The following is a 15,357-nucleotide window of genomic DNA, read 5'->3' as shown; positions in this document are numbered from 1 at the left end:
TAACTTATATACAACACTGAGACTTCATACTGCTTGTCATTACCAATGCATTAAAACCTTGATATGAATATTTTGTGTGAGTGGGAAGCTTCAATTCAAAGTGGCCAAAGCTGATCGACAAGGACAACAACAGTTTCACCTAAAACTGACACAATCAAGCAACCAGACTGGTCAAATTGAACTTTCTCTTTCGAGTTGGAAACCAACACTTTGATGGTCAAACCCGAAGAGATCATATCGAAGCTCATGGAAGTGCTTACGGAGATGGATCTTCGCAGTTCGGAGGCGGCAGGAGACAGAGGAAGAAAAACGCAGCAGTGGCGAGGACGATGGTGCCGAGCTTCGACTGGACCAGGGGCAATTCTTCCTCCGGTAGGGGTTTCTTTTCTCAGCCGAGGTCGGCGGCTGAATCCCTGCAGCTTCCGAGGACGGTTTTCCGGCGAATCGCCATGAACGGATAAAAGTAAGAAAGAATGCTAAATAGGAGAATCCCGAGGATCCACGCGGCGGTTGGTGAGTGAGCCCACTAACATGGGACCACGTTTGGAGAATGGGTACTAAATTCGGTGTGAAAAATGTGATAAATAACATCAACTATATATGTCTATTTGAAGGATAAGGTTGGAGGTATTCTCTTTTTTTTATTATTATTATTGTTTACTTAATTAGCAATTTCATAAAAATATTTTGGAGGCAGATCACTATAGAATAAAAGGAGAATAAAACCATTGTGCATTAATTCTTCCCTCTCAAAATTTTTTTTCTAATATTAAATGAAAACAATAAAGAAACAAAAGGGAATGAGTAAAGATACAAAAACAAAAAAAAAGGGGAAAAAAACAACCTTGTTAATTCTATTAAAAACAAAAAACAAGAAGGTATATATATATATATGGGTTTAAGATATATAAAGAGGCCTTAAGGCCGGGACCCCTCCACACCCTCCTATCTTAATTAGTACTTGTTGAAATAATTATTACTCTAGCCAAATATTATAATAGAATTTTTTTGCATTAAAAAGGGGCTCTAAGCAAAGGATTTGTTTGTTAGTTCTTCGATAAAAGAGATTTGAAGTGGAGGCACTACTGATTATGGAGCATTATGTTGGACTTTTGCTAGAAGTGGACGTGTGTAGAAATTTTGGATAATCAAATACATTTGGCGAGGTGCCACTCCAACATTTTAAGTCAAAATGAAGCTCAAGACAAAATTAACATGGAAGAGATCTAGTTAGATTATATGTTAGACTTTTAGAGAAGAGAGATCCAAGAGAAAGAGATCAACTAGACCTTAATTAAATCACCTAATTAGCCTTAAGTCAACTATATCAATTTGGTAAAAGAGAGAAACAAATTAAAGTCTTGCATGATCATCATCTCTCCTCTTTTCCCCCCACTCAGCTATAGCTTAATTTTCTCCCACTCGTGATTGCTCAACTTGAGCAAAATCATCATATGACAAAGACATCCATCCACTACTCTGCAGCAGGCAACTAGCTAGCCACAAAGTGAAGAACAGGATCAGGTTTAAAAAGGACAAGTTTCTCTCACAGTGGCCTCGTACGCCATCCTCTCTGTTCAGCTAAAGATGCCATTCACCTTGCTGTTTAAATTTTAATAGATCGGTGTGTGTCCATTTCTTGTTAGTCTCTCTTTTGCCTCCCCCACAGCCGGCGATGAATTAGGAACAAGAGCCCGGCTGCTGGTTTAATTAATTATTCCATCCAATTCCTTTTTACCATCGTAAAACCATAATCGCAGCAAACTTCCATGGGAGGAGAGGACAAAGATAAAAGGCAGATGAGGTGCAATTATATATATCTCACCACTGGAGGTAAAGAGCTTAGGAATATGCCTTTCATGTTCTTTGCTCAATCACATCATCAGAAAGTGGGAGCTGCAGAGAGTGCATGCACGGGCACGAGCACGAGCAACTTGGGACGGCTATGATTTGCGACCTTTTGCACAGTGAGTTCAGGATAAGGAGAGTTGAAGAAGAGCTAGGTAGCCGCAGCATGTATAAATGGGCAGAGAGAGATAGTGCACATGAGCACTATAAGAAAGAGAGAGAGAGAGAGGGGTGAATGGTCAAAGTTAGGGTTGCAGGGCTGTGGTAGCGTAGGGCTAAATCAGTGAAATTATTGTCCTTGTTGTTTGCAGGAGTGAGGACGTGGGTAGCATGAAGCTAGGAGAGGGGCGACAGTACGTGATCTGAACAATTCACTGTGGCCTTATGGAGACAAGAGCTGGCCGTGGTCCTTAGTGTATGTGAAACTTAACTCCCTCGACAGTAAAACCCTAACTAAAGCTTCACAGAATGCACCTCCGACTGACTTCAGCTAGCTAGCTTTTTACCAAAAATAATTTAACAGTCGTGTTGGTGGATATGTGTGCCTCGCTGCCCTGTTCGCTTTTGGAGAAGCTAGTAGAGAGGCATACATGCATGCACATGGATCCAGCCAATCACGAGGCGGCTTCGAGGCATGACTGTGGCCCATCATCACAAGAAGAATCACACGATCGACCTGTTTTTATTATATATTTGTTAGTTGGTGGCCAATTGTTGTAATATAAACAGTCGTTGTTTTTGATCTCACCACCTTTCAACTCGAACCCCAATTAAGTATATGATGCAGCTAGCTAGCTAGTCCATTTTATCCACTCCCACATTCCTCTTGACCCATTGATGAAAAGAAGAACGTATAGCCAGCCAGCCATATCTATCTATGGCTTTTTGATTTCATGATAAATACCACTACTACTACTACTGCTTCACGGCCGCTACTCCGTCGTCGCCTTCGAGTCGCTTCATCTTCGATCGCTTTATAGAAAAATGCTGCCTTTTGATCACGATCGGCAACTGGAGCTAAACCCTAATTTGCTTCCGACCTTCTCCTACTTCCCTTCTAGTACTGTTCCTGCTTTTTACGGTACTACCGCAGCTGGCTTCGACGGCCGGATCGTCTTCGGTTCGGCTGCCGTCGCGAATGCAAGTGCAAGTGTTCTTCCTGCTGCTGCTGCGGCTGCTGGTGCTGAGGGCTCGAGGAGATCAGGGGATAAGAGATCAGTTCAGAAAGGTACGAGAAAGGGGAGGCACAGCAAGATATGCACGGCGAAGGGGCCGAGGGACCGCAGGATGCGGCTTTCGATCGACGTGGCGCGGAACTTCTTCCGGCTTCAGGACATGCTCGGGTTCGACAAGGCCAGCAAGACGGTGCAATGGCTCCTCACCATGTCCAAAGCGGCCATTAAAGAACTCGCCTTCGTTTCCTCATCCAAGAACGGGACTTGTTCGGGCAACCAGAGCCTGAGGAGCACTGGATCATCAACAGCCTTGCCTCGCGATGATGCCTCCGGGTCCAGGAAAGCTACCAAGTCGTCGTCCAAGACGAAATCAAAGAAAGAAGCCATAAAGCCCGCGAAGAAGACCGAGCTCCACTCGGCGCAGGCCAAAGAACTGCGAGCGAAGGCGCGGGAGAGGGCGAGGGAGAGGACCAGCGTGAAGCGAAGGATGCTGTCTTCTTCCTTCCCGATCGCCCTGGATCCCACTAGGGTCGACGTGAGCTCGTTCGATTTGAAGACTCTACTCGATCAGTTTGCCGATCAAGAGGTGCAAGGGGACCTTCGAGTGCCACCGCCCAACCATTCGAGCGAGGAAGGCCCCATCTTCGGCAATGGTCCGGCCACCATGGCAGAAATGAACTTCGCCAGCTACATCTTTGAAGAACAGTGGGAGATGGAAACCCTTTCCTTGTACTCAAGATCATAGAATAATCGATATCGTCCCAATCAGTAATATTATCAAACTTATTGCCTTATGATTCTAGTGCCCTTATAATCTAGTTTGCTAGCTAGTTTATCAGTGTGCTTAATTTTCATTTCTAATATGATCATGCCTACTGTAAACTTGATGTGACTAGGCATCTGGCTAAATGTTTGTGATATAAAGAAGAAACTAATTGTTGATTTGTAGCTTAAACTTCAACAATCTTGCAAGTTTTTCCTCTGATACTGTTGGAAACTAATTAGAACTACTCGAACTGTAATAGCTAAGCTTCGAAACACTGAGGGCATAAAATATTAAACAAGCTATATATCACTGATCTTAAGTTTATGTGAATTGTGTGTTCAGGAAATTTGTTCCAACGAAATCATAAATGAGATAAGTTTATTATTTCCTCAAAGTAGTTTCTCTGAAAGAAGCTTAATTAATTAGGTATTGAATGATTTATACTTGCGCTTTTACACAATGATTCTGAGAAATAGAACACTTCCATTACAGGCTAATATCTACCGTCAATTGCTAATATGTTAATGTTAAATTCAAGTCATGCAATTTTTTCAACAAAAAATTATGGGTAATTAATCATGCAAATTAGCCTAGAAGCAATAATAATAACAATAATAATAATAATAATAATGGCAGAACTTGCATTCATAACTGTCTATCATCTGAATAATCTAAGTGAACTGGAATTAACCTGAAGTTGCCTCCTGAAGAGTGATATATATATGAACCCTAATGTAACAAGTTTGCAAATTCAAATATGGAATAATTAATTTAATTATCTATGAAAGTGCTAACTTTAATAGAACAGATCACATTATAGAAGATGTATCTCATGCAGAAAACATATTCTATCATATTAGTTGCAGATAGAGCTTTTATTGACAATTTAGTAATATATATATTTTCTTCTGATGAATCGCTTTGGAGATAGCAATTTAGGTCTCATGTTTTAGTTTCTAAAAGTGCCATAATAAGACCAGAGAAGATTTTTAGAAAGTTTCGCGTTTAATTTGTTGTCAGGAATATCAGCAGATTGACAAGGGAGGAGACAATTTACCTCTTTGTGCAAGTCTGGAAGATATCAAAGAGATGGAGGAAACTTCTTCACCATTCAGATGTGCAAATCATGGTTGGTTTATCGTTAAACAGATAAAATTAGTCAGTATAAATATTCTTCTCGAACAAAATGTCCATCACAAACATCATCAGAATTCCTAGCTTTAAAATTGGATGCACAAAGAACATTGATGAATGCGAGAGCATTTCTGAGCATAAAGCTGAGCACTTTAAATCCAGCAAACCTCATTTGCATCATAGCAAGGAAATATCTATATCTTCTTAAAGCATTAGCTAATATCTGATTTTCATTATCCATTTTTTTCTTGATAAGAAAATTATATTGAGTTGGTCCATAAGATATCTCGGAGTTATGTATCATAATCATGCATGAAGAAGAATTCTTGTGAGAATTCAGCAATATGTTACTGAAGTTAAAGCACTGGTATAACATTAAAATTATCTCAAAAATTAAATACCATTTTGAAGTTTCATGAAGAAAGAGTAGGAATTATGTGTCTTCTTAGTGATATAAGATCAAAGCTCCTTTCAACAACTTTACTATTTCAAGGATCCTTCCTTTAAAAACTTGATAGATTATAGGGGAAACAGTAGATTAAAATCCCTGATCAAGCAACAATAAAAGAATCAGAAAGATGGAAACTATCAAGAGAATATCAAAGTTCGAGATACTATAATTTCTAACACTGGATGTACGAGGAAAAAAATAATGGATGATGAGATAGTAATGGATACTATAGAAAACAGCCCAACCAAATGAAGAAGAACCATTCTTTTTATAAGCAATCCATCAAGAAGAGAAAAAGCGGAGTAATTATCAAGGAATTCACATTTAAAAGAGTGAGAAAAAAACACTTTACTAAAAAACCATGAAGAATATTAGAGAACACAAGGTTATTCATTCATTCAAAACAAGAGTAAAATTACATAATCTATTTAAAGTTATGACTATGCAACCTAAATTCCCATGTTATTATGATAATCTCTTGAATACAAAATCAAGCATCTTCAAGTCTTCGCATGTAAAATATTTTTCATTGTGACTATTTCAATATTTGATTACCATCAGATAGCTTGGGTGTGCTATTCGAGGTTTTGCTTTACTTATCGTGTCAAACCTCTACCACTGTAGAAATAGCAAAGTTCAATGGTTTGAAAAGTTCTAGTCAGATGATTGGAAAAGTAGAGAAATCACATTAATTGCTTCTGAATCAACATTCCCCAAAATTTGACTTACACGTTACTGCAATAAACCAAGACAGCCATAAGGACATTTAAGATTTACGAGAGATTTGTAAAATTTAAAAAGTTGAATAAAAAACTTTTAATCATTATGGAAGTGAGGTTTGAGATTTATAGTTTAAGATTAGTAGTGAAAAATCAAACCTTCTCTTTTGTCTCAAAATTGATACAATGTACATGAAACCATATAATTCATGCTATAAATTCGATCAAAAAAAAAACTTATTTACAGCTCTAACCATTGAAGATGTTTCAATAAGCTTACATATTGTTGATGTGACATTGGGATAATAAAAAAAAATCTCATTTAGAGCTCTAACTATTAGAGATGTCCTTACAATAAGAGTTTGTATAACAAGTTGTTTCTTCTTGTGTTTTTTGTTGTGGACAAAAATCCACACTTATTAAACATATATTAGATGATGACTTAGTCTTACTCTTAAGTTATTAATTCAAAAGTGAATCAAACAATTAATGTTGCACCCAATCCAATATATATATATAACCCTTTAAGCATAATTATTTTCAAAACCATTCTACTAAAATGTTAATAATTGAAATACATGTTGCTAAGTAGTTTTCCTATAACAAGTTAAGAATAAGATACGAAAAAGCTAAGAGTTCATATAGTTATAAAAAAAATCAATTAAAAAACAACTAATATATATAACAAGTCTCCATTAATGATTTGATAGTACATATAAGGGGTGCAAGTTCAACATAAAGAGATTTATAAGCATAAACATACAATAAGAATTTCATAGATTATCTATAAATTATTTAAAGAGCTATCTTTATCAAGATTATTGTATTATTGGATAAAAAGTGATATCGCTCACCCCAAACAACCTAGTATCACCGGCCCTACGATAAAATACAAACAGATAAATCAGGGATAGTATTATGAACTATATGGAATGAACATTAGACTAGTATTATCCACTTAAAATGATATCGAAATCAATTGCTTTGTAGGAGTCATAATCCATATCTATAACATTATATATGCATCAAGTGCATATCTAAATACATGATTGGCCAATGGGAAAAAGTTCTACACTTTTCTAGAGGTGATGCACATACTTTTCCACAATGTTCTATGACATAATTATAATTCTTGCACGAATGGTGAAGCTCATCATTGTCATGTGCGACAACTACGATATCAAAAAAAGCACCAACACAATACAAAACAACAAAAAAGTGCCAACAACAATCGCGTGCAATATATGGGGAGATGAGTGTCTATATACATCCACAATAGGTAAAGTATATTATCTATGAATTATGAAATTTAGAGTGAAACAAGTCAACTTATCATACTTTATTTTTTTTTAAAATTGATCCATATCCCATCCCTAACATAACAATTCTTCATCCATTATGATCCCTACCAAGTGAGAAATTGTAAATCCCTCCAACTACTATGAGTTTGCGTCTTCCCTTTGTCTCTTGACTGTGGACTTGCTCACTCGATTAACTCAAACATATATACCGTGACATAAGATCTACAGAACTAAACCTTATCCTTTCCATCTTCCTCACTCTAAAAGTAATTGATAGCCTTCTTTTGTGGCAAGGATTGTTGATTGCTATGCCTATTACTCTAGGAATAAAAGACTATTAGTTATCATCCCTGTTCCTTCTTTCGTGAGCAGTTAGTTGTTTGGACACTAAGCAGGATAATCAAAGAGGAATTTAATTTTAGCTATTCTTAACGGAAAGATTTTGAAACTCTTTCATTTGATATCGTCCTAAACATTGATTTCTCAACAATAAGGATGAATTTATCAAATAGGACTAAAACTCATCCAACAAAGTTTATGGTTTTCAAGAATGGAGAAGGAGAAGCTTTGGTAGATAAAAATGACTCAGAGGACAATATCTTTTATTTAACAAACAAATTTCATGGTCAGAAGAGGGATATAATTCAATTTTAATTTCTTTACTTTATTGCTTTTGAGTGGTAGGTCATTCCAATAGCAAGCAAATAGGTGGATGATAAGAGGAAAGTTTATTTATTTTACATGTATAATTAAGTTTATCCAACAGTAATCACCTTAAATTTAACGGTTAATACATAAACATAATACACTATTTAGAATTATTCTTAATATTAGGACAAACCTTTATATTTTTTAAATCTCGCGAAATGTTCCCTTCTTTTCAGCCACCATCAATGATCTCTACTATGTTTTCTCAATGGTAAAAAGAGAGAACACTTGTTGTGATTCATGTACTTAGCTACAAATGGAACTAAATCGACTTTCATAATAGGCGTTCGTCACACAAGGTCTAATTCATGGATTCAGAATCTTTCCCTTAGTAACTCTACTCCCTTAACAATTTTTACTTTGATGTTGTAATCTGGAGAAGCATGTGAGACATTCACAGTTCACAAGACGTAGACAGTTACAGTTCGATCGTTCATAGTTCACACCGATCTGTATTCCTAGTTTTATTTACAGATTCTGAAATCTCAAACATGACTGCTAAATCTTAAGGCATTAGGTAAACTCACTTTGCCTACGTAATCCGATTCAATGGAAGAAAAAGCCAGCCAAAGTCTATGGAAGAAGCTAAATTTAAGAAAAAGCTAAACAATGAAGAAGCATCGACGTACCTCACGCGAAGAAGCTGAGACGAAAGTTGCCAGTGCCCTTCGAGCGAAGAGTCAGTGCAGTCGAGTGAGAAAGCCAAGGAACTTGAGAAGAAGACGACCGCCAGTAGTGAAGCTCAAAGGGTGAGAGGCAACAAGTTACCTTCTGAGCGAAGCTCTAAAACTCAAGTAGTGGTCATTCATTACTGATAGTTAGATTTACTGAATGAAAATATGATACGATTAGGCTAGTGCCCGTATTCCATAATTTCCACGCATTAGAAACTGACTAAACTTGCATCAAATCGTATTCAAAGCCACCTCTCCTCTCCTCCCCCCTCCTCTCTCTCTCTGCGCCAACAGTGAACGTAAACAAGAATCGCCATGGGAACAAAACAACTGTGGAAAAGTTAACTGTTGCTGTCTCTTTCGAGCCGTCTTATCAGAAAAAGGATCCAGCCGTGAACCTTGAATAGGCATGCACGTCCTGTCTTAACAAAAACCATGAAGGCGGGGACGACGTCCAAAAGTTAAGAGATATATACAGCAGGCATTTGAATTTATATCCCTGTCAGAGACTTCCTATTTAGAATCCGAGCGATGTAGATTTGGATAAAGAAGAATGTGATCGCTGGAAACGGGCGGCATGACGGTGGCGGGCGCACGAATCCCGACGAGGTTTGTTGCCCAAACCAGAGCTGCTAGGCCCTGCCACAGCCAGCCAGCCGGCCACTGGCCCTGCCTTCTAGTCAAGGTCCGTACGAGGGGGGCCCGATTGGCCACCGCTTATGCTTCTTCTCCGTCCTTCCTCGTGCGTGTCATGTCAACAGCAACAGGGGAACAGAATGGCGTAGCGGGAGACGGCGTCGTACGCAAAAGCCTGCACCCTAATCCTTTCCCTCGCTCCGTAGCCTTCATGCTTTTGTTATGTATGGTTCAAACCCGGTGGATCGCCATTAGCATTCTTCAATATATAAATATAAAATGGCGCCATGATCCGGATGTCCCTCAAACTCGCAGCCAATTTTGACTTGAAACATCTCGATCGGCCTGCTTCTCATAGGTAGATCCTCCTGTCACCTCTGTTTGTTGGATTTTTTTTATGGTGCGTGCGCGAGAGGGAATCCTTTAAGTTCGTCATCATACATGATTAGGCGACCAGACCTGTAGGAGAAAAGAGTTCCATGCTATTCATTAAATATAACAATCTCCTCGTATACAACACATGAATGTATATTTACAATGCATGTATTCCCTTAGCAGGTAAGTTTGGAAGGACAACTTCGCCGGTAGTAATTTGTGGAAGAGAAAAAGAAAACTAATGAAGGAGAGGTGGCGGAGGTGAAGTCAAACATATTTTGTCAACATCAAAGTGGAACTCTATATGATCGGTCAACCATCTTCAATATGAATAAGTTCCCTTTGTCACCTCTAGAGACCCTGCAAAGAAAGCATGAACTCGTAGTAGCTGTGCAGGCTGTGCAGCTTCAGGATTCAACCGAACAAGAACAACTCGGGCAACATTTAGAATGAACAGACAATTCTAAATGCTCTAACTAGTGCCGATAGGCCTAATGCTCGTCAAGTGAATACCACGCGCCCCCGTAGTTACCAAACCCAAGCATTATCAATAATATCCAAGCCCATGCATAGTTGGCTCTGTGTGTGTGTGTGAAAATGACTATAGAGCAAAAATACCTTGTCACAAACAACCCTGTCATGCGAGTCTCTAGTTAGAAAATGCTAATCCAGGCATTCAGAATTCGTGGGTCCTTGAATCATGTTAAGGAATAAAATGATCAAATGTATAAGCAGCTTGGAACATATATAACGTACGTTTACCCAGAACTAAAGGGCACTATCTTCCAGGTCGGAACTAAAGATTCGCATGGCAAAATTACCTGATCATCTCGTCCAAGTAAGTAATCTCCAATTCACCGCTGGCTCTTCCAGGGGCTTTTATTGGAATCTGTGCACAAATGAAGAGAGAGGATTTACGGGATCCATTATCTCACGCAACCAAAGTCAAGTCAATTTCCAACCATCTGTTACCAGATAACTACGCTATAGTACATCTAACAAATATCTCCATACACTAACTACAAAAACAAACTGTTTCATCACCTTGGGTTTCTTTTAGAAAATGTAACGCTGTTCTACAATATTTTAAAAATAACAGAATTAAGTATTTATTTTTCAGAACTTTATATTACCATGGAATTGCAAGAGCATTTTTTTTTTACATGATGACCTGAATTGTCAGCCTTTTACGCAAGAACCAGAAACTATTTGAAAATACCAAAGCATAGAATGAGAGTTTTTCAGTTCTAGAGTTGTAAAATTTATCAATCAAATAAAAGAAGGCCAGAGACTACAAGAAAATTCTCCTAGGTTGCCTTGAAAATCACAAATTTACTATCTCTTTCCCATTTTTCTATTCCTACACTAGCTAAAAGTTTGCATCAATTGGATGAATGGTTTAAACATTTCACTTCAGTTTCAATAGGCAGGAGGAAAGAATCTGAAACTAGTTCCCTAAGTTATGAAACAACAATGACCTCTGCTACCTCCATGCTATGGAGCAGCGACAGGGCGCTCATGCAGTCTCCCAAGCACCTATGATTTGATTCCCTATTACATCGCCCTGTAAAGCATTTTCCTCTGGTGGGATGTTAAACCTGAGATGTTGGGTTGCTCTGTTGTAAGCACTTTCAAATTTATCCTGATAGTCGATGAAAAACCTCCACAGGACCGCGGGATTAATCAGTCCGAAAAACTAAATACCTGATGCTAGCTACAGAAGGACCTCAACTTCTCCCAACTCTTCTCCTCACTCTTTGTTAACTTGCATTTTGCATCCTTATCTCTTTTATTGTTCTTGCATGGTTGCAAGTGTTTCGAGCAATCAATAGTAACCTTAATGATCAATCTCCCCTTTTGTTTACAAGTTAATTGGTTTTAGACTAACAAATCTGGTTTTGATCTTGGATAAAACCGAGGATAGCCAAGGGAGCTCTTCCCCTAGATCAAGGAGGATAGAGATGAACTTCCAAGGAACAGGGGCTCATATATGTTCCGTGCGTTCTTCCTCCGCTGCTTCTTACTCATCTCCTTTTCTTCCTCCTGTTCTTCCTGTTCATCCTCTTAGACCAATGCAACAAGTCAACAGATTTAACCTGTGCCTACTAGTATCGACACTATTGAACCAGTGTTGTCATGTTGTGATCAAGGAGAAACCAATGTTTTAAACCTTGGCTAGATGTCTTGGTAGATCACAAACACAAGCACAACTAGAAATAAGGATAAACAATGGCATCACCAATTTCTGCCAGCCCAATATATGTGTATATTCATGAGCTATTGATTAGAAATCAAAGCTAAAACTATAAAATGAAAAATAATGTACATATGTCAAGAAAACCTATGGGTTATCATTTCTAAATAAAATCTCAATTTTAGTGCACATCAAATCTAATTCTATTCAACTAAACTAACCCAGCAACCAACTGTCCTGATCAGATTTGCAGGCAGGTTAGGTTCAACCTCCAATACTCTGAATTTAAACTGAGCAATTAATCAAACTGAGGTTGCGGAAATTGTTGACTAAGAACTACATTCTTTGTCGTTTTGCAAAGGAATAGTATCAGAAATTTACTCACCAATCCTAGTATTTTGAAAGTATCAAATTGAACTTTCACTCTTCTAGCATTTAGGGGAATCAAGTTAGCAGTTACCTGCAAAAGTAAACTTGTAAAGTTGTATTACAGATCGAGTTCAACAAAACAAATATGTAAAATTCAATCAACTAGAAGAAAGTTCGTAAAAGTTTCTTAATATCCTACCAGAAATATCAGATCATAATAAAAACCTTAATTCATTCTCAATGCTTTATTAGCATGTACCAAAAAAAAAGTTTCTTTTTTAATACCTATCTTAAAATTTTCAGAATAAAATCCATGCAAGCTAGATGCATGAAACTTTTTTTTCGCAAGTTACAAGTTTGTAGTTTGAATGAACATAATGGACCAATTCCTTTCAGTACATGAGACAAATGAACAAGATTAGGATAGAAAGATGATACTTATGAGGTCATTTCTAATGCAGATGATTGTTATGAGCCAGCATATATACAAGGTTTATTTTATGTATATAGATACAATTGAAATTCTGCAAGTTACAATAAACCAAATTCTCAAAATGATTGTCCCAATGCCAACTGCAATCAAAATTGTCAGTTCATGCACAATTTGTTTGGCAGAATAAGAACCATACGTACTAGATTCTGATTCTTACATCCATGCATTAACTGCGTGAATATGGTATAAGCACATTTGAGACATAGACTAGTTCTACTGACATGAACTGTCATTTCCTTTCAGAGAATTTAAACATCTCTTTTCCTGTCAAGAATATCACTAAATTTAAAGTAAGAATCACCTGGTTAAAATAGGGCCAGGTCTCCATATTTTGAGCTCGTAAGGTATCAGCATTAATTGCTTGGTAGATCTTTCCATTGGGTCGTAGAAATTTTGGTCTCTGAGAGTATTCGTTGTCAGTGCTCAAATAACTTCTTAAAGTGGTATAGCCACTTTCAGATAACTAATGAAACACAACAGGAAGAACACCTACTATAGTAAATTCTTAATTATCAGGGAAAATATATAAAATTTGATAATGAGCGAGAGAACAAATTAGATAAATTTTGAGAGAAGAAATTGATATTCCATAACAAATATATAAATTGTGTGAAAGCATTAATTGAAAGGGTTGTTGTAGGTTAGCATAAGGGTGCTTATTAACTGGAGTAGCTAATTACAAAGGGGTGGCTGACAAAATATTTCCCAAGTGCAAGAGTGCATACAAGAACCATATGCATATATCAACCGTATGGAAAAATGAAAGAAAAAAGAAGAAGAATCAAACAGTGAAAACAATGAAAAAGAACAGAGCAGTCATAACAGACCAAAAATACTAAGAAAAGTAACTAGGGACTGACAAATGGAAATAGAATCTCAGCATACACCATCTACCTGGACTTGCAGAATTGATCTCGAAGTTGTGTATATAAGCTCCCATTTTCCATTCAACAAATCTGATTTGAGAGGCTCCTTAGTCGGATTTACTGCTTCAATCTCACATGCTATCTGACCATCACAAACAGCAAGAGTTCAGTCTGTTAAAGGAAGTGCATCTTAAATCTTTATTGCACTATATAAAGACAACGGTAAGGGTCTTCAGTTTAGCCCACAAATAAAAGACTATGAAACCAGATGTGTTACAGAGCTGTGTGGTGCATATCATCTAAAGTTAGTCCTTTCTGTTAAACAGAAGTGAAACGAAGAAAGATGTGAAAGGATTTCAAATTACGCCGAGCTACTTTGATTGGAGGGAAAAATCTTATAAATCTCGAGTGATATGATATTCTTTTCTATAAAGGAAAAAAAATTATAGAGAGATCCAACCCACTGCCATTCCTTGATGAACTGAGTCGGGTAATTCAACTACAGAAGCGATAGAAACCTGATTCAAATTTTGCCTATAACAAGCTATTCAAGAAAAAGACGAAACCTGATCGATCCTTTCTTTGTCTTCGTCAGTGGCTTCAGCACCACGATCGAGTGGCGCGATTTCCGCAAGAAGCTCCTCCTTGATCTCCTCGCGGGACCTGGCCTTCTTATTGAGGAACGAAGGGAAGAAGGAAACCCCAGTCCTCCATCTCAGCGAGGCGGAGCTGGATAACTCAAGGGGAGCAGCGACGCTCGTCTCCTTGAGCCTGCTCGAGAAAAGGGGAGACGGAAGCTGAGGGTGGCACAGGAAGAGGCTTCTCGGTGTCGGAATGGAGGCAGAGGGAGTAGCGATGGGGGCCGGAGCAAATGCCATGGCTACGAGCATGGAGCTTGCGCCGCCACGTACTGCCGAGGACAGCGGATAAACGAGTCTTTTTTGCCACGAAACGTGGGAAAATAGTTTTACCAAAATATTAATATTTAATAAATAACATAAAGAAGCTAAACAAGTAGACCACTCATCAAATTGAGTGCGAGTTTAGATTAATTAAGTGGCTTAAATATTTTTAAACTTCATGCAACCTTATTACATATGTAACTAACCCCTTAATCAATAGAGGAGGATTTCATTTCAATTTGGTATATATAAAGAATCATCTTGTTCATTTTGTTAATATACACATTCGTATTTCATCTCTACCTTAATCATTCTCTGGAATGGTAAAATAGATTTTTAACTAAGCTTTGTGAATCAATTTCGTTATGTCATTATTTTATAAAATGTAGAGTTGTGCAAATACCTTTAGAAAAGGTAAATGACACAGATATACATGTCGCTCGTTCTCATACTCTTATAAACTTATCTCTATACCAACACAAAGAAAGTAAATCACAGATAACTACTAACTATTAGTGTAGATGACAAGGTATGAAAAAAGACATGTTCAGACACGTCAAATTTTAATTTCAAAATCTTATATGACAACATCACCTTAACCACCGTACCATCCCGAAGGATCCAAATTTGAGTTACCAGCACCATGACATCATCCCTATTTAGTATCCTCGGCAATGTGCTTAAACGAGGCTTTTTTGTTTGGGATGGCACAGGTCTTTCGCATAACAAATCGAGAAGGAACTTGA

The 15,357-nt window shown here is 37.7% G+C and overlaps 2 protein-coding genes across 6 annotated transcripts; one reads left to right on the top strand and one right to left on the bottom strand.

The window, feature by feature from the left end:
• Positions 1 to 2,578: 2,578 nt before the first annotated feature.
• On the top strand, positions 2,579 to 4,068 carry LOC121981726 (transcription factor TEOSINTE BRANCHED 1-like). Its single transcript, XM_042534411.1, has one exon. The coding sequence runs from the start codon at positions 2,833 to 2,835 to the stop codon at positions 3,766 to 3,768; it is 936 nt and encodes a 311-aa protein (XP_042390345.1). The 5' UTR covers positions 2,579 to 2,832; the 3' UTR covers positions 3,769 to 4,068.
• Positions 4,069 to 4,720: 652 nt separating this feature from the next.
• Positions 4,721 to 14,674, bottom strand: LOC121981727 (probable plastid-lipid-associated protein 4, chloroplastic). Of its 5 annotated transcripts, none has more exons than XM_042534414.1 (7): positions 14,276 to 14,673; positions 13,738 to 13,851; positions 13,145 to 13,243; positions 12,367 to 12,441; positions 10,609 to 10,676; positions 8,732 to 9,871; positions 4,721 to 6,109 (listed from the first exon to the last, which is right to left on the bottom strand). In XM_042534414.1, the coding sequence occupies exons 1-6, from the start codon at positions 14,597 to 14,599 to the stop codon at positions 9,808 to 9,810; spliced, it is 744 nt and encodes a 247-aa protein (XP_042390348.1). In that variant the 5' UTR covers positions 14,600 to 14,673; the 3' UTR covers positions 4,721 to 6,109; positions 8,732 to 9,807. The 5 variants fall into 5 exon arrangements, with proteins under 5 accessions (XP_042390348.1, XP_042390347.1, XP_042390346.1 ...); XM_042534413.1 differs by having other exon boundaries at positions 4,721 to 5,470; XM_042534412.1 differs by lacking the exons at positions 4,721 to 6,109; positions 8,732 to 9,871 and adding an exon at positions 9,875 to 10,147 and having other exon boundaries at positions 14,276 to 14,671.
• Positions 14,675 to 15,357: the final 683 nt, after the last annotated feature.

Source organism: Zingiber officinale, chromosome 5A (assembly GCF_018446385.1).
Source record: "Zingiber officinale cultivar Zhangliang chromosome 5A, Zo_v1.1, whole genome shotgun sequence".
Classification (NCBI taxonomy): domain Eukaryota; kingdom Viridiplantae; phylum Streptophyta; class Magnoliopsida; order Zingiberales; family Zingiberaceae; genus Zingiber; species Zingiber officinale.
This window is presented reverse-complemented; position numbering and strand designations above follow the sequence as displayed.

Coding starts and splice junctions, on each gene's coding strand:
- LOC121981726 (XM_042534411.1), top strand. CDS start 2,833: ATGCTGCCTTTTGATCACGATCGGCAACTGGAGCTAAACCCTAATTTG.
- LOC121981727 (XM_042534412.1), bottom strand. CDS start 14,599: ATGCTCGTAGCCATGGCATTTGCTCCGGCCCCCATCGCTACTCCCTCT. Junction 13,244..13,737: donor GATCAATTCTGCAAGTCCAG/GTAGATGGTGTA, acceptor GAATACTCTCAG/AGACCAAAATTTCTACGACC. Junction 10,677..12,366: donor CTTTCAAAATACTAGGATTG/GTGAGTAAATTT, acceptor ATTTGTGCACAG/ATTCCAATAAAAGCCCCTGG.